At 39.7% G+C, this 19,066-nt stretch overlaps 1 protein-coding gene across 2 annotated transcripts in view; it reads left to right on the top strand.

Moving 5' to 3' along the window:
- The window catches only part of MED13L (mediator complex subunit 13L), a 271,629-nt gene extending 252,975 nt beyond the window's left edge, over nucleotides 1-18,654 (top strand). For both annotated transcript variants that reach the window (XM_074321652.2, XM_074321653.2), the window contains exons 24-31: nucleotides 3,177-3,400; nucleotides 3,587-3,729; nucleotides 6,676-6,834; nucleotides 8,149-8,325; nucleotides 9,548-9,702; nucleotides 12,414-12,575; nucleotides 14,626-14,738; nucleotides 15,803-18,654. In XM_074321652.2, the coding sequence (XP_074177753.2) occupies nucleotides 3,177-3,400; nucleotides 3,587-3,729; nucleotides 6,676-6,834; nucleotides 8,149-8,325; nucleotides 9,548-9,702; nucleotides 12,414-12,575; nucleotides 14,626-14,738; nucleotides 15,803-15,935 (1,266 nt within the window). In that variant the 3' untranslated portion in view covers nucleotides 15,936-18,654. The remainder of the gene's footprint in view (nucleotides 1-3,176; nucleotides 3,401-3,586; nucleotides 3,730-6,675; nucleotides 6,835-8,148; nucleotides 8,326-9,547; nucleotides 9,703-12,413; nucleotides 12,576-14,625; nucleotides 14,739-15,802) is intronic.
- The last annotated feature ends 412 nt before the right edge of the window (nucleotides 18,655-19,066 follow it).

Consider the following 19,066-nt stretch of genomic DNA (forward strand, 5'->3'; position numbering starts at 1 on the left):
AAGTTTTTCTGGAAAACTCTGTAAAATGCTTACCCCTCCTGTAAGTAAAAGCTTAGAAGTGAAAAAATGACGCAACTATAGATAATACTGTACTTGTTGTAACTTGGGTCTGGTCAGCCCGGTCCCCGGAGGGGAAGCCACTTAACTGACAACCTACATTCATTTGGGCTTATATAAAATTTCTGTCTTTGGCAGTTTTAGGTTAGTTTATTCTTTTGGGTTTGTATTTTTCACTTTTGTGAGCAGTTTATTTATTAGCTTTTTCTAGAATTAAAATAAATTTGTTTTTACTTGTTTATTTTATCTCCAGAAATTATGAGTTATTGCCTATAAACTTGGAATCTTTTAGTTCTTTACTTCTTGTGGTTATTCTGCAGTTCAGATCCAGTCATTTCTTATGCTTTGGTAAGAAGTTATCACAATTTCAAATGGTAACTGATAATCTTCTGCATTTTCATAGAGGACAGTAAGGCTGACTACTTACTATTAAGATATACCAAGGCATTCTGTAACCTTTTAAAAGATTATAACATATTGGCAGAGCACCATCAGGAGTTCAGGAGATAAAGTGAGGCTTAGATTAAATATAAATGGCAAAAATACGCCTCTTGTCCCTTTTGCTTTGGAACAGGAAGAAGGAAATCCTTTGACTTTATTAAAAACAAAATAATCAAATGTTACAAATATTTCCTGAGGTTTATAAATTGTTACTTGCATTAATGTAATGAGTAGCTGCTAAATGCTGCCTCTTCCTCAGTCTGCAGCTAGAATATCACACTTCTATTCAGTCTGTGTAGCTGAGCATCTGCCATGCGCCAGGTACCGTATTAGGTGATGGGGACGCAGTATGAACCCAACAGCTCGGCCCCTGCTTCTGGGAATTCTAATTCTCTACAGTGGCACATTTCCCCCATAAGAATGTACGGTATCATGGAAAATTTAGAAGAAATCCTATTACTAGTATCACCTTTTTATTTTTCATAGAATATCTGGCATCTCAAAAATAGGGTTTGGGAACAATGTTTTAACCTAGTGATTTATCACAGGCTATCTATTGCATCTAAAATATTTGACATTTAGCCTTTTGTTTCACACAAAACTTTTTAGGCAACCTCAACTGGACTCTTTAAAAAAAAAGATTTATTGAGACGTAATTCACATATCATAAAATTTATTCTTTTTAAAAATTGTGTAGTTCAGTGGTTTTTAGTTTATTCACAGAGTTGTACAACTATCACTGCTATCTAACTTCAGAACATTTAATCAATCCAGAAACTTTATACCTGTTAGCAATCACTCCTCATTTTCCCCTTCTCGCAGCTCCTGGCAACCACTAATCTACTTCCTGCCTCTCTGGGGTTGCCTGTTCTGGAGAGTTTATATAATCATACAATGTGTGATCTCTTATATCTGGCTTTTTTCATTTAGCATAATATGTTTGAGGTTCATCAGCGTCATAGCATGTGTCAGTACTTCATTTATTTTTTATGGCTAAATAATGTTCCATTATTATGGTATATGAATGTACCACATTTTTGTTCGTTTATTAGTGGGTGGACATTTGGATTTTTCCACGTTTTGGCTGTTGTGAATAATACTGCTATGAACATTTGTGTCCATGGTTTTGTATGGACATGTGTTTTCAGATCTCTTGGTAAATACCTACGAGTAGAATTTCTGGGCTGTACAGAATGAATGGATTGCTGATACTGTTAGCTCTGAAACTTGGAGCAAGTGGTTGAATATCTCTAGGATCCCTTGTATTTTGGATCCCCAAAATGAAGGAATTGGATTAAATTATTTCCAAGGTTTCTTTTAGCTCTAAAATGTTCTAATTCCATAATTATTATTTATTTTGCTACCATAGTGCAGGGGTCAGCAACGGTGACGTGGGGCGGCATCCGGCCTGCAGCCTGTAGTTGTCGGACCAACTAGAGAAGAATGATTATTACATTTTTAAAAAGAGAAGATTATGTGACAGAGACTCATAAAGCCTAAAATATTTATTATCTGGTCTTTTATAGATGTTTGCTGAGCCCTGCTGTACTTTATTAAATATTAAAATATGTATAATAGCTGTAAGCAAAGGCGACAATTATTAAATTTTGTCACAGTTTATTTAAAACACTTGTCTTCGGTAACAGTTGATGTTTTGATTTCTTAAATGACACACACTAAAGTATAATATACAAACTGAAAAGTCCTCAATCATAAATCTGCTTGATGAATTTTCACTAAGTAAAAATATCATGTAACAAGCCCAAGAAACAACACACAACAAGCATCCAGAAACCTCTCCCTCCCAGTCCCTTCTGGTCGCTCCAGGGGAATCGCTATTCTGACTTACAACAACATAGTTTTGCCTGTTTTTTTACTTTTATATACATTGAATCATATAATTTGTAATCTTTTGAGTCTGGCTTCTTTTACCCATTGTAGAGATTCATCCACTTTGTTGCTTGTAGTGGTAGTTTTTTCATTCTCTTTGCTGTTTAATATTCTGATTGTGCGACTATATCACAGTGTGTCATCCATCTTCCTTGGTGGGTTTTCAGGTTCCTTCTGTGTAGAGCTAATATGATGATTGCCATTGTAAACATTCTTCTCCCTGTCCTTTGGTAAACATATACTATATGCGTTTCATTGGGTCATAGGGTTTGTGTTTGTTCAGCTTTAGCAGATGTCCTCAAATACTTTTCAAAGGTTGTTTATCACCAGCATTGTATGAAAGTTCTGATTGCTCCACATCTCACCAGTACTTGGTGTTTTCTGTCTCTTTTATTTCAGACATTCTGGTGGGTGTGTAGTGGTTTCTCATAGTGGTTTTAATTTCCACTTTTCTAATGACTAATGAAGTTGGGCCAATTTACTTTCCAAAATAGTAATTTCTTTTAATAAGGAAATACTGGGTTGATTTAGTTCCTTAGCTTATATCATTTAAATAATATTTGTTATCTGTGCTACCATTGCTATATATAGATCTAGCTATAGATGGATGTGTTATAGATACAGATACAGATGTAGATATAGATATAGATAAATGCAGGTACAGTGCTGGCTGGGGGCAATCTATTGTCATTGCTCCGTGTTGGGTTCACTCAGTGCTGTTCTGGGCTTTGTTGGAAGCGTTAAGTTGAGTGGCTTTGTGTTGATACTGATTTTGATTTTGATTTCAGCGGCCCAGCCCAATCCAGCTTTACTCCCCTCCTTTTATATTGGCCCCAATCAAAGACAAGCAGACAGAGCTGGGAGAGACGTTTGGCGAGGCGAGCCAGAAGTACAATGTGCTCTTCGTGGGCTACTGTCTGTCTCACGACCAGCGCTGGCTTTTGGCGTCCTGCACGGACCTCCACGGGGAGTTGCTGGAAACCTGTATTGTAAATATTGCTCTACCAAACAGGTGAGGAGCCCCAGCGTTACGGTGCAGCTATATCGATACTGTGCCTTTCGTTAGATAAGAGTCTTTCTAACTTGCCTGCCTAAATACAGTGGGTACTGTGTGGGTGGCGTCTGGGGTGTTCTCGGTTTGTCCAAGCGATACCTTGGATTCATTCGGGGACCTCTTCCCCATTCCTTTGCTTTTCAGATCACGGAGGAGTAAAGTATCTGCACGTAAAATCGGACTGCAGAAGCTGTGGGAGTGGTGCATAGGTATTGTCCAAATGACATCTCTGCCCTGGAGAGTCGTAATCGGGCGACTTGGGCGTCTTGGCCACGGGGAGCTTAAAGGTGAGAATTCCTGAAGCAGAATAGCCAGAAACAAAGGACAGGAACTGAGCTAATGTCATTCACTGAGCTGAGGGAGAAGATTGTACAGTTAACAGTAAGAATAAAGCAGATAATATTTTCTCATTCTTTTAAATATACAGGAAACCAGTGGTTTTTAAACTTCGTTAGCAGCAAAACCATTTATTTACCCAGTGAAAAATTTCAATAGTGAACCCCAGGGTGTAGAAAAAAGAATATTCCATTAATATAAAGGTGATACTCAGTGAATTAGATTTTCTAATGTTTATTTATATATTGGGTCAGAGAGAAGAAGAAATCAGTTTTACCATGAAAATTTTATATCAGAGATTATTGGTGATAGTAGAAGCCATAAGAACAGCCTTCAGTTTCTTTCATGAATTTGTTTGTTATTTTTTGGTGGTGATGGTGGTGAGTTTTGTATTTCTTGTTTATGCTTTGGTGGCACAATAGCAAGGGAGTCCCGATTTACAAGAACAGGTAGTTGCAAATTGGAATAGTCTTTATTCACATTGCCACTGTGATATTCTTCAGTCTGGAAGCTTAAGAGAGCAGACTGTTTTAAGTTGCATCCCCAGATATATCTATCTACCAACTGCTTATATTCCTTTTCATAAATACAACAGTCACAAAGCACAAAAGGAAACCAACGTAACACAGCTGACCACCAGCGGCTGCCCCGCCTACCATTCAGCCCAGCTCATTTACTGTCCCAGTGTAGCTACTTGTACAGTTTTGCATGAGCAATAGATTATTTTTTAATAGCCTAGACTATTTTTTAAAGCCTTATTAATCAAACATTTATAAAAAGTTCAATATATGCATATAGATGGGAGAAATTTTTTCTCAGGTCTGCACAACAGCAAAATATATGTCACAAATGAGCTTGGTGATTTTGTGCATGCAAGTATATTAGAGCAGAGTCAGCAAATTTTCTTTGTAAGGGGCCAGATAATAAATATTTTCAACTTTGCAAGCTAGCTAGTCACTATTAGAACTACTCGGTTCTGCCCTTATAATTTCAAAGCAGCCATGGACAATACCTCAGTGAATGGGTGTGACTGTGTTCCAATAAAACTTTATTTACAAAAACAGGTGGCAGGCAGCATTTGGCCTGCAGACCATAGTTTGCTCACCCTCGCATTTAGGGTGCACATATTATTTCTTTACATGAAATTTATATCAGGTATATGTGGAACCCCTGAAATAAAATCTTTGGTACAGATGTAACTTTCATTGTAGCAAGTGCCTGAATGAGTTAATTATTAGAGTTTAACGGCAGTTTATACAAATATTACATATGTGTTAAATAAGTGTTCTCTTAGGAATCTATTGTACACAAATTTTTTCTAGTAATAAATTATATTGTAGACCAATAGAAAATACTACCCTTTTCATTTTTTAAAAGTATATCACACTGATAATGAATCTTATGTCAGTAGCCTGGAGGGCTAATACATTAGGGGATTCATCATTTCATTTCTTTCAGAATTCCTATCTTCTCTCTTAGTATGCCTTTTCGTCAATCTTATTTCTTAAAGGTTTTGAGCTATTCTTAACCCTGGGGAAAAGTTAGAATATAATAGAGAAGGAGAAGAGGGGATAAAACCATAGTTTAGTAGTCTAGTCACTTGGTGTTTTGGAAAATTATTAAGACCATCACCTTCCCTTGTTTTTTAGAAGGAGCACACTTCTTACCTCTTAGAGGAGAAGAGTTGTGTGACTGAGGACTCCGTCAAAAGATTGAGAGAAAGTGTACTTTCAAGGATTGAAAACATGAAGAGCCTAGTGTACAGGGAATCAGTTTACCAATCTCCTGTGCTTTCCTTTGGGGATCTGAGGTCTGCACACACTGCGTTTCTGTGGGACAGTATCAGATAGGAGCCCGGAGGTTTCAGAGTCAGCTTTGTGAATTTCTGCTCTTCATCACCAGAGTATCTGATAAAAATACTCAGATCTCCTTTTTCTTCTTATTTAGTTTCAAATTCAGAACTCACATCTGTTTGATTTTTCTGTTTGTTTTTTTTAAAAATCTGTTCTTCATGTTTCTGCCCACTTTTATTTCAGCCACTTCAATTCAAAGTTCATTAGGAAGATGAAATAATGAAAAAACTTTTCCTTTTACCTGCTCTTTAAGGGGTGAGAACATATGTGAAAAACATATGTAGAAGTAGAGAAAGAAGCCTCCAGTGCAGGGGCATCTCATTAGTGGGACGTGACATAACAGCAGCTGCTCCTGCCACCAAGTGACAACACGCCTCCTGTGTGTCCGGGAGGTTAGAGAGGACCGAGTACTTTCCGATTCCCAGAGTACAAACCCCTCAGCAGCTCCCTGAGCATACACGGGGCCTTTGTTTGGAGGCAAGAAACAGGTATTAGAAAGAAAATTTGTGCCGACTTTTTCATCTGCCTGATTAATGTGGCGTCATTGGAAGCACTTTACTCTCACCCATTGTTATAAGCATCTTTGAGTGTTCTGAGAAAGATGCCCCTTTGTTTCTGCTACTGCTTCGCTTTCCTGGAAACAGTCAACCTACAACAGTAAACAAAACTCAGGTTCGCCCCCAACTGTGCTCTCTTCTAAAGAAAAGTGCCCATAGGGGCTGTGAAAGAACCAGACCCAGAGAAGGAGGAGAAAGGGTGGAACAGACTGGCGGCATCATCAAAAAGCATCTCAAGTGCCGAAACCTGCCTGGGTCTGTGTGGATTCTCCCAGGTCATTTCAGACGTGCCTTTAGTCTACACATAGTAGGCCTTTGTTTCTTTGAAGTGTAATAGAAGTCAGGTAACATTTTCCTTGTAGCAACGAGGGGAACCTGTGTCAAGCCACGTTCCCTTTAGGGCCCAATCCTGGAAATTCACTTACTAGGCAAAATGCTCAAATCGGAATTTCTAAAGACTGTGTATGACTGTGATATTTGATTTCAGATTGGAGTATCCTCCTTGGAGAATGTTCACTCCAGACAATCAGCAAACGGCTCAAGGACGTGTGCCGAATGTGTGGGATCTCTGCCGCAGACTCTCCTTCTATCCTTAGTGCCTGCCTGGTTGCCATGGAGCCCCAGGGGTCCTTCGTAGTGATGCCAGGTAAATCTCTTCTGGCCAGTTCCCTTTACCTCAGTGTAGCCCATTCAGACAAGTCCACAGAGAAGTGGAGGATATGTCATGATTTTATTATTGTAAGAGAAGATTGTACTTAGGGCTCAAAAAATGGAAGAAGCCATTTGGTCTCTTCCAAGGGGAGTGGTTTGAGATTTTTTTTATCTTTGTTGACCATAGCTTGGGAGAGAGCCTACATCCTGGATATGACTGAGACCTCTTAGAGTCATGGCTAGTTACTGTTGCCTGACCCCAACTTCTAAGTGTATGAAGATCACCCTCCAAAAATGACCAGAGAGGACACTAGCATGATACACATTTGAGTAGCCTTTTGAAGACAGGTATTTGACAGAATCTCCTAGCAGCCTCGCGAGAGGATATTTGGAGGCTCTCTTCTGGTTGAGGGGGAACGGCGAGGCCAGTAGGGCTGAAACATGTGCACAGTGCCTGGCCACGGTGAATTTGTAGTCATGCCACAATGTACACAGCCAGGACTGTGTGGCCACTGAAGGTTTAAAACTCAGCAAATGAGCTATTTTGTAACTTCATAACTAAGCCGGTGTGTACTTTTTAAACCTGTTTTTACCACTCAGATATTTCTTTGACCGAATGGGAGACCCTGTCCACTCACTCCCGGTAAAAAGTAAATAGTGTTGTGAAGTGAGAATGGGGTTGCTTGTCATCAGTCCAGTGACAGACAGACGTCCTGGATTGACCCGCTCTCTAGACCTGAGGAGAATTGTCGCCTGCACCATTCGATCAAATTCCACAGCTTTGTGCTTGTCCTCATCGTGAAATGGGGTCATTGTCCCTGCCTCGAGGTGGCTGTGACACTGAATGAGAGGACATGGCTAAATAATGTAGCACAGGATCTGGGGTGTAGTAAGCAGTCGGTAAATGTCAGTTCTAACAGTTATTCATTGAATGGCACCATTTCTACAGAATTGTATCACTTAGGAGAATAGTACTTTTATGTTGTGAGCAACCACAGGAGGAAGGAAAGTGGGAGACTTATTTTTAGAAACACTTCTTGTATAAGTAATTAAAACATATTTGGTAGCCTCAATCCAATTTTATCTTAACCTTTCCAGTGTGAAATGAGGCTTGAGTTATCGTAGCTCTATGCTCTGAGTCAGTTTCTTGAAGATATTTAAATAGTCGGGCTCAGCTGTAAATGTATAGTCATCGTGGCAGTTGTGTCAGACTCATATCACTCCAGCTCAGGTCCTCTTAAAAATTTTATTTCTGGAGTCGTTCACTGCTGCGCAAAAGGAATTGATTGATACATGTATTTTTTTAAAGATGCTGTCACAATGGGCTCTGTTTTTGGCCGAAGTACTGCGTTAAACATGCAGTCATCTCAGCTCAACACCCCTCAAGATGCTTCTTGTACACACATCTTGGTCTTCCCAACGTCGTCAACCATCCAAGTGGCTCCAGCCAACTACCCCAATGAAGATGGGTTTAGCCCCAACAATGGTGAGTGGCTGACCATACATGCGTGTAGAGCTCGGCGTCTTCAATGAGACACAGAGCTCGCACATGGGGTCACTGGGCTGTAATAAACTACACATGAAGATGGGCTTGAAGGTTAGAGATCTTGTCAGTGTTGAAGATTTAATTTGTCTGCACTGTTACCAAGAACAAATAAATATTTTCCTCGCTTGGGTAATTAACCTCCTGTTTTTCATTAAAGGCAAAAAAGTAGTATCTGCTTGGTAGTGTCTTGTACGTGGGTGTTAGTCTTTTGATCTGATAAGTATCTCTTGATCTGATTTGTAATGTGTGAGGACTACTTGGCAGTGTAAAGATGGCACCTTCCTTTAGCTAATCATTGGGAATGTAATTTGTTCTATAACAACTTTTTATTTGGTTATTCTTAATAGATTTTTTTTTCCCTTAGCATTTGCTAAGAAATGGTTCTTTATAAAATGTGAACACTCGTGTTACACAGTGATTTGCATTGCTTTTTAAAGAATTTTCAACAGCTACCAGCATTTACTCCTGTCACGTGGGGGGGCTAAAAATACACCATACTATATGTACAGATATATACCATATATAATATGATCGCAGTGCAATAACAAACAAGAGAGAAAGAATTACAGCACAAATGTTCATGGCGATTGGGTTAGGGGTGATGGTTTTTCCCTTCTGTACTTTTCTTTCCAAATTTTCTGCTGTGCGTGTACCTTACTTTTACAATATGGAAGAGAATTTCTTAATGAAAACATGGTGCTTTGATCTGCTTGTGGAATAGGCTTCCAGTTTCAGGGCAAGTTCACACCTATTAACATGCATTAATTCAGCCTCCAGTATTTTAGATGCTAATTGGCTGCATAGATGGAGTCTGCTGTTTTCTTGGATGGTATCAATTTTAACTTTGTTTAATAATTAAGTTGCTTCTTTAACTGTTTTGCCATCTTTTTATGTGCCTTTGGAGGCTACACAGAATGTGGGGTTTCATTTTATGTTCTTTATTTCTCCATTCCATGAATACTTCACATTAGGAGATTAGAGTGCAAAATGAAAGACTAATTTGCAGCACCTTGCATTCAGTATGGGTGCATTAGATCATACTAATGTATTAACAGCACCTGCTTATAGCATTCATAGGCCAACAGAACAATGGGTTGGTTAAGCTGGGGATATGGATTTTTTTTTTTTTTAATTTTTGTGTTTTTTCCCCCCTCTCCTCTAGATGACATGTTTGTTGACCTTCCATTCCCAGATGATATGGACAATGATATTGGCATATTAATAACTGGGAACCTCCATTCCTCTCCCAACTCCTCCCCAGTTCCCTCCCCAGGCTCTCCTGGAATCGGCGTGGGCTCTCACTTCCAGCATAGTCGGGTAAGACTGTTTGAAGTAGGTTGTTTAAAACAGTCTCAGCCGTCAGGAAAATAGTCCTCTAGAAATATGATCATCTTTTTGCTACATGCACCTTCCTTCTCGATGGCCTTATTCCCTGGTACAAGAGAAAGAAGTATGGGAAAGTGACTCTAGTTGTTCTGGTTTGAATAAAGGGCAGGAATTTGAAAGAAATGTATTATTATTCCTGATGACTATGTTTTATCAGAGGAATAGTCCTATTATATTACAGCTGCAAGGGCTTTGTGCAGTTACTGTTTTCTTAGCGATAATTCATTGTGGTTGTGCAATGCTGCTTCCCAGAGATTTTTTTAATTTTTGCCAAAGTAGTGGTTTTACAGAGGCTAGTTCAACAACCCTGCTTATTTAACAAGCAAAGTACCTGTGTTAATTAAAGACCACAGTGTTTCAGGTTAATTATTCTGAAAGGAGCCCGCCTATCCCGTTTCATGTTCACGTCACCGTGCCTTTATTTATGCCCCATCTTCTCTGTACTCAGCCTACAGGAATGGCAGGAACCCACAGGAGGCTGACTTTGGAGAAAGGTTCAGGTTGATGCCAGAGGATTAAGGAAAAAGCCAGAGCTTACAACTAGTTTCATCTTTAAATATCCTAGGGATATTGGAGGTGGATCAACAGAAGACTGGAGAGTTAAAGGGTCTGGCATAACTCGTGTTAACTTTGTTTAAAAGCTAGATGATTCATGCCTTATCACTATATTGTACTTTTTATTTAACATGTTAAGAGACAGAGGGGTTATGACACAGGAAAATCGCTAATGTCTAATGTATTGAACGGACAAGTCCAAGCAGCCCTGCTCATCCTAAGTCAGGCACCACAATGCCCTTCGAGGACTTAGGTTTCTGTCATGTGGGACTTTTCTTGCCAGCCCTGAGTTCACTGAAGGACAATCAAGAGAAAGAAGCTTTAAAATTGTAGTCGCTGAGAAGATGAAACCAGGGAAGCGCAGCTCCGTGGACGGCCTTCTCTTCCAGGAGGAGGAGATTTTAAATGTCTTTGTTTCCTCCACAATTGTTTGTTAGTTAATGACAATTTATTCGTTAATTGGAGATTGTTGTGATAGGAACCAGGAACACAAATTTTACATTGAGTAGTTTTAATTTTGGATTAATGTGAATTCTAGAGACAAAGAGCGTAGCAGCTAAGGATGCCTGCCAGGGAGTTTGATAAACTTAGCTCTGAGTTGCCGCGTACGGCTACCAGCTTGTGACCTTGGGCAAGCTTCCATCGCCGCTCTTAGCCTCAGTTACCTTATCTGTGAAATGGAAATAATAGCAACTTCCCTCCCAGTACTGTTGTAATTTAGTTTATCCATTAACAAAGACTTGGTCATTTACACGTAATGTTTTATAAGAAACAGAGGTGCCACATTTTCTCCCTTTGTTGGAGCCTCAAGCCCTAAAGGCTTTAATTGAGTGTCACAGTTTAAACAACACTGTTTTGAAGCTCGTCAGGTGGCCTTTTTCAATCCTGAGCACCTGTAGCCAACCAGGTGACCCCCGAGAGGTTTATAGCATTTCTTCTTTCTGAACCATTAAACTCTCTTTGATATCCAATTAAAGCATTACGACGGGAAAGAATTTTTGAAGGTTGCAGTAAGTTTTTATTTTTCAACCAACTCAGAACTAATACAACTTGGTATATCAGTTGAGGATTATTTTTTCCTTGAAACAGAATACTTTTGAAAACAAATGGATTACTTATTATTGCTTGCATGAAAGTTGTCTTTTCAACTCTGAAAACGAGCTAAAAGAACCAAAGACGAGGCAAATGTCAGTTTCAGAAATACACAGTAAGCCTCTTATTAAGGGGGTTGCTGCAAATGGAAACAAGGCTTCCTGAGGAGCAGGCCTCCCCCCCTGCAGGTCGGTCAGTGGTCCCGGTGCCCTGCCAGTACTGGTGAGGGGCTGTGTTTCCTGTTTGGTGTCGTTGACAGCAGACGGTCAGCTGCACTTGTATAGTTTTGGTTGGTTGCTGGTAAAAGAGCAAACGACTTTCGTGGTACCTTCAGCTGTCAGAGATTCCACTCTTTTCATTTTTAGTTTGATACCTAATAATGCCACGGAACAGAGTTTACATTCTGCAGAAAAGGAACAATAACAACAACAAAAATAAACATGTACGTGTACTGAATTGACTAATGTTGTTAGGTTGGCTGTTTACCTTCTGCCCGAGCCCTAGTTTTCATCAGCTCTCTCTGTGCAGCAGAGACAGTGCCGCCCTTGTTGACCTTTCTTGGTTACCTGGCATTTTTGTGTGAGATGCTGCCAGAAAGGGGATTCTTCACTACAATGTGTAGGGTGAATTGATAAAAAGTTGGTGAAGCGGGTCAAAAGGCACAAACTTCCAGTTACGAAATAAATAAGTCATAGGATGTAATGTACACCATGGTGATTATAGCTAATAAAACTGTATTATGTATTTGAAAGTTACTAAGTGAGTGGATCTTAAAAGTTCTCATTACAAGAAAAAAAAATTGTAACTATTTGTGGTGATGGATGTTAACGAGACTTACTGTGTTGATCACTTTGCAACGTATGCAAATATTGAATCATTATATTGTACACCTGAAACTACTGTAATGTTCTATGTCAGTGATAACTCAGTTGTTTTTTTTAAAGGTTTTATTTAGTGGTAAATGTTGATCATGCTCTTGGGACTTTGTTTTTTAGAGCCAGGGCGAGCGTCTTCTTTCTAGAGAAGCACCTGAGGAGCTGAAACAACAGCCTCTGGCCCTTGGGTATTTTGTATCAACTGCCAAAGCTGAGAATCTCCCGCAGTGGTTTTGGTCATCATGTCCCCAGGCTCAGAACCAGTGCCCCCTCTTCCTAAAGGTTGGTTTGGTATCACATTTGAAATTTCGGGGGATGAATTGACTTACGCTTAAATTCCATTTTGGTTAGAAGTTTGTCTTAGTCACCACAATCGGTTCCCTGTTTCTCTCACATCTACTTATACTCTGAGGATATTTTCATTACAGTTATAGGTGGAGAGTAGAATTTAGGAGAGGAACTCAAAACCATGTCGAAAAGAAATGAATGATATTAACCCAAGGAGACTTCGTGGGGACTGAAGGGTACGTCTAGTCTGTGGTAGACATGTGGTCTATACGGCGGTCTGTCTCCCAGTCCGTCATCGTGTTGCTGTTGGTGCAGTTAAGTTGGGTGGAGACAGTAGCTTCCACCCCTGCGACAGGCCATCAGCGTTCTTCACTGGAGTAGGGCAGCAGTCCGCTAAAAAATTCCTCATTTATACTTGTTCCTTCTATTATATTTCTTGGAAACTTTTAATCCAGATTAAGAGTTAAATTCAAAAGATCTCCACTTCCAGCTTGGCTAAAAGACACTAGGAAGAAATCCATTTCTCACCCATATATTGGCAAAAAGCCAAAGGTTTGACAACGTAAGTCTGTGGGGAGAAGCCAGATAGTGCAGCCCGGCACATTTCCCTTGCGACACAGCAATCCCACATCTAGAAATCTATGCAAAAGAAACTGCAAAAACAAAAACTGACATATGTAAAAGATGAGAAACACCTGAAATGTCCACCAGTAGGGGACTGATTGAAGAAGCTTAGTGTATCCTTTCAGTGGAGTATTAGTCATCCGTAACAAAAGGAGGAATGTTTTTATATAATCATCTGTGGAGTGTAGACCATTCAGTAATCTGTAAGGCACAGGTGCACACACACACACACCCCCCTTCACACACACGGAAAGTTAAACACAATTGAAGCAATTTTCGTTTCCTAATGACTTTAGCATATTATTATGAAATCAAAGACTTTATTCATGGACTCTTTATTTTGAATCAGCATTATCAGTATGAACCTAGATTTATTTATTTTTTTCCTCTCTGAAAACGTATATACATTTTTTAGCTCTGTCTACTGAAAAGGCTTAGGAGCAGTGACAGCTTAGCAGCAGTAACACTTCTATCGCCATGATTGTGATCAATACCATTGATCATTCCAGAATTCTTTAAAGAAGTGACTGATTCCAGGTCTGAAGTAAGAATTAGTCACACTGAACCTGGGACATCTTGTCAAGCTTAAAAGCAGGGAAATTGCCTAATATTATTAAGAGTCCTCTCAGAAGACCCAGTAGCCAACTTGGAGGGGTTTCCATTGCCCAGGGATGGTACCATTTGGTCAGCAAAGTGAATGATAGTAGCAGTAGATCAAAATAAATCCTTGGGTTCGTAATTGTGCTTAAAACAACACATCAGTCAGCTCTCGAAGCTGCTAGAATAGCGAACACCTAAAAACTGGAAAATAAAGAATCAAGCATTTATATTGCTTCTCCTTTACATACTCTATTTCTTAGTTATTTAATAAATTAAACTGTGCTAAAGCCATTAGGTTAAAAACTGATGGGAAACTTTATGGCGGATGGAGCGTGCTAGTCCCTACTGAACCCAGTGATCAGTTAGGTTACGTCAGGAGGGCCCGCAGGCGGAGTGCGGTCTGATGGGATGGGATGGGAAGGAAAAGGAAGGGCGCAGCGCCGGTTATAGAGGATTCCTGCCCCCCGCCCCACCCCCAATAGTCTGAATCTAACTGAATCTCTAGAACTATCAATTTATGGGAAATCAGGATAGAAGAACACCAGTACAAGGACAGTCAGCCATGTCCAGATTGTGGGGCCTTCTACAGATTAAGACCTGAAGAGGCACATTGTTTAATCACTTACAGTGCTAGGTTATTTTTCAGCTCTAGACTAGGGACTTATGTGGGATCACATGGGGCTTCCTGAGCAGCTTAAAACGCATAGACTCCTAGAAGCCCTGATTTCTAAGAGCCTCTGCTGCTGGCAGACATGGGCCTGCCTCTTCTCCGCCCTGTGGTTCCCTAGACCAGGAAGATAACTGTCTGTTCTCTCCCCAGGCTTCGCTGCATCACCACATCTCTGTAGCACAGACCGACGAACTTCTCCCTGCCAGGAATTCTCAGCGGGTTCCACATCCACTTGACTCCAAAACCACCTCTGATGTTTTAAGGTAGATTCAGACCCAGACAACACAGCAGTACAGCTTGCAGTTGCTCTTCTTTCTCCAAAGCGTTTTAATTCACGTGTGGTATTCGTGGAAGAGATGCTGTCTTGTGGCAGCGGAGCCCTGTCTGCTAAGCCAGTGAGAGCCAAGTCCCCCCACACGTGCGAGGGACAGACATTGTAGCAGACTCGGTGAAATGACATGCGTGTGCTTACAAATGCCCTTGCTTCCTGTTCACACGCGGCATCGCATGGTAATGAAAGTGGATCACAATGAGGCTGGGTAGTAGGAAGACAGGGTCTGGAACTTACAGCACTGGGCTTTAAAAACTTTTTTTTACCTTCTCTGATGCAGATTTTATGAATAAAATTAACTAGAACATAAATTCCATCGTTGGAAAATACCTCCCCAAAGTGTATACTAGTTCTCTTGTATTTGAGCAGGTCATAAACACTCTTCCTGTACCTTGAGAAAATATACAAGCTTTTCCTAATGTTTTCTGACTTAAATGGTTTGGGAATTAGAGCTAAGCAGGAATCTGATCATGATTTTGGCTTCTAGGGCCCTTTAGCAACACTGTTCAATAGAAATATATGAGCCACATTAATTATTATATGAAACATAATAATATGAAATATATGAGCCACATATCTAATTAAAAATTTTCTAGTAGCCACATTAATAATAAAAAGTCAGTGAAGTTCATTTTAGTAGTTAATTGTAATATATCAAAAATAGAATAACATCAAACATTAATAAAAAATAATATGTCAACAGTAATCAATGTGAAAATAGTCATGAGTTCTTTCACATACTTTTTAACTACTAAGTCTTTGAAATCAAGGGCCTGTTTCATGTCTGAATTCTCACATGGCCCGTGGCTGCCATATTGGACAGTGCGAGTCTAGAAGGAAGGGGGATTGTGAGAAAAAGAAGGATGGGACAGCGCCTGGGGCAAGTGAAGGACTGGTGTGAGGCCTTCCTCCCGCTGGCATCTGGCCTGTGAGAGAGAATTTGTGGCTCCCCTCCCCGGGTGGAGCGCACGCTGATTGGTGTTTTCTCTCCGGCAGGTTTGTTTTGGAGCAGTACAACGCGCTCTCCTGGCTCACGTGCAATCCGGCCACCCAGGACCGCACCTCCTGCCTTCCCGTCCACTTTGTGGTGCTCACTCAGCTGTACAATGCCATCATGAATATACTTTAATTGGAAAAGCACTTGTTCTCTCTGGCTCAGTTCCTCTCCCTGCAACCTCAGTCCGAGGAGCCCGCCCCAGTCTGCAGACAGCCCACATCCTCTTCTCGAGACCACTCCCCACAGCCCTGCACTGTGGTTCCTTGGCAGCAGGCACGTGTCATTTCTGCAGTGTTCATTACCCGAGTGACGCACTGACTCTGCTCCTGGACCTGGAAACTGCCGTAAGCAGGGACTAGCAGCCAGTGTTACGGCATGTGCGGCCCCAAACCACTGGTTCACAGGAAGTTTTTGGTGGTGGTGGCTTTTAAGAGGGCAACAGAAGAGACAGTATCCTTTTGCACAAGAGTCTGTGTTTTCAGTCTCTGTTTAAAAATAAGGGTAGTTTGGCCCTTTGGATGAAATCCTCTAGTTATTGGTATATGGCCTGTGGGTTACCTGAACTCCATCATCTGGGACTTTTTACAAATCAGAACCAGCTCCAGTACATGATTTCTCGGTGGGGTTTTTCTCTCCCTAGTGCTCCCCTCTCGGTTGATGTGAGTGCTTTGGCTAACTTCATACCTGTGTGTACATACAAAAGGTCTGGAGACTTCTTCATTTGTTTATTTATTTTAAGTTGTTTTGTCATACGGTTTTTGTGACTTTCTTTTAATTTTTTTTAATTCGTGAGGACCAGGTACAGTAGCTAAAACCCAACTCAGACCCACCATAGGATTCTTTGACTCCATACCTCTGTCCTAGAAACCGGAGAAGGAGTGAAACCAAATTGGGGAGATCATGCCGACAAAGTCATATATTCAAAACCACCCAGCAGTAGGTCTTACTAAGAACAAACTGGGTAAACATTCTGCCATGTTCCTCATTAACAGTGGCCAGCGTTTCATGAAGGATAACATTTTTATACAGAAGGCAGTCAGTCAAGCTCAACCCAGAGCAATGGAGGCAAGTACCTTCATTAGTTTTATATAGTCACAGTGGAAATATATTTTCTAGTGAATTCTTATTGGAAGCCAGGCCTCTCCTCTCATTAGATCAAAAGGGACTCATGTACATATTACAATCGAACGTGTTTGCTCATAAAATCAGTTATAAATATGGTGAATTTTTTCTGGACCATAGGAACATTATTTCAAAGAAATATTACAACTTAACCATTAAATTAGTACTTGAAGTTGAGCCTTCTTGGTGGGACGTTTTTTAAAAAAAAAAAAAAAATGCCTTTTTAAAGCATTAATGGCTAATTGAAGTATTTTATGACTCCTCATTCCAGGCCCAAGAGGGTTGTCTTTAAGACTCCGTTTCTAACCCTTACGTCGCTGTGCGTTTCTGTCTGAGGGCAGTGGGCATGGGCTGGCCTCCTGTGAGCCGCTCTGATCAGGCTGTTGAGCTGTAGTCATCTGTGGAGAGAATCATGCAAATTTTAAAAGTTCTTCCAAGAGACTACCATATCCTGGTTATTAACAAAAAAAGGAAAAATGTAATAACTGATATGATTTTGTAAAAGTATTTTTCTTGAAATAATCTAACGTTTAAAACATTATATTAAAAAAAAGTGGTGTGGTGGGAATGTGAAAGCAGAGAAATAACTTGTAAATGGATAATTTTGTTCTCTGTACCACCAATTGAAGGGGGGTTGACTTTCGCAATGTATAGGTTAAAAAAATCTGATATATCAAAACCATTTGTATCTAATGTGTACAGTGTAAAATTGACTTTAAAAATATTGCAGTGCTATTTTTTCTTAATCAGAAAGGAAAAATTCTCAAGGCCTTTTGAAGAGCATAAGATGATGAAGATTGTAAACTTGTATAAAATTATCTTGGTGAGAAGACAAATTGTAAAGTAGATATTTGTAATCTTTTACCACTTTGGGGTTGCTTTTTTTCCCAGAATTCATCAGAACTTTGAATTTTTTTTTAAAATGGGCTGTTTTTAATGCAGGGGCTTTTCTTCCCTAGAAACCCAATTCTAAGCAAAAAAAGAAAAAAACACAAAAAACAAAAAACCCCTACAAAAAATTTTAAAAAAAGGCAGCAAAGGGTAGTTTTCATCTGGTGTCTTTTATTTAAGTTTTTTAAGTTAAGAAAAGCTGGTGACATATTTATACGTTTTTGTGCAAAAATAAATGAATGGCAATAGATTTTAAAAAATCTTATTATGTACTTCTGTGTGAAAAAGTCTGTATAATATTTCCCTTAAATATGCATTATTTTACTTGTGAGTTTTTTACTGAATTAATCTGAAATGTACAAGCCCTGGATTTGCTACAGAGTGAGAAGTTATTTTATTTTCTTTTTTATTTTTAATTTTGGAAATTCTGCAGAAATCAGAACTCTTACCATGGTTTGAACTCAAAAGGGGAAATGGGAAGGGGAGAGTGGGTGGGATTGTCCAGCATGCTTGTATGTATATTTCAGAACCTTTTTTAAATGTAAAAGCTGTACATTTCTGGGAAGTTCTGAATTTCTTTTGTTTCCTTTTTTCCTTCAAGCATTTTGCAGTGAGCTTCTTTTATATATAGCAAACAATTTGAAAGAATACAAAAATATGTGAAGTTCATTTAAAAAAAACTACAGTATAGCGCTGGTACAGTACACTAAAAGACTTTGATAAAAAGAAACAATACTAAAAGGCCTCCATTTTAAATGTCATTCATATATACCTTGTGAATGAGAGCTATATACTTTTACACACTTTTTTAGAGGAATAAATTATTGAATTACTGAAACTTTGAGTGGCTTTTTTCCCCTCCTATCCTGACTTTGTAATAAAAACGATCTACACCTATGCATTACGGATTGAACAATCCTTAGCTATGAGCCAGGCTCTACCTGCCAGAGTAAAATAGACATAGAATTTCCCTGCCCTAATTACCCCATCCAACAGCTGTTCTAGAAATAGTATTGTCATACTCCAACATACAAGGACATGCCTGGATTAGTTTTAGACACACACACCATTGAATTAGAAGCCCTGGTGTTGAGTTTTTTAACTGTTTTGAGTGGTTCCCATTTAACGGTGTCTCCCAGCTCCAAGACTGTGGTCAGTCCTAGAACAAATTACAAGTCTGTAATTCTTCCCTTCTCTTCATAGTCCTGGCAAGTTTCTTTCTGATGTTCCTTAGAAATAACAGATACATC

This window comes from Rhinolophus sinicus, chromosome 9 (assembly GCF_057876585.1).
Source record: "Rhinolophus sinicus isolate RSI-liver-muscle chromosome 9, RSI-T2T, whole genome shotgun sequence".
NCBI classification, from domain to species: domain Eukaryota; kingdom Metazoa; phylum Chordata; class Mammalia; order Chiroptera; family Rhinolophidae; genus Rhinolophus; species Rhinolophus sinicus.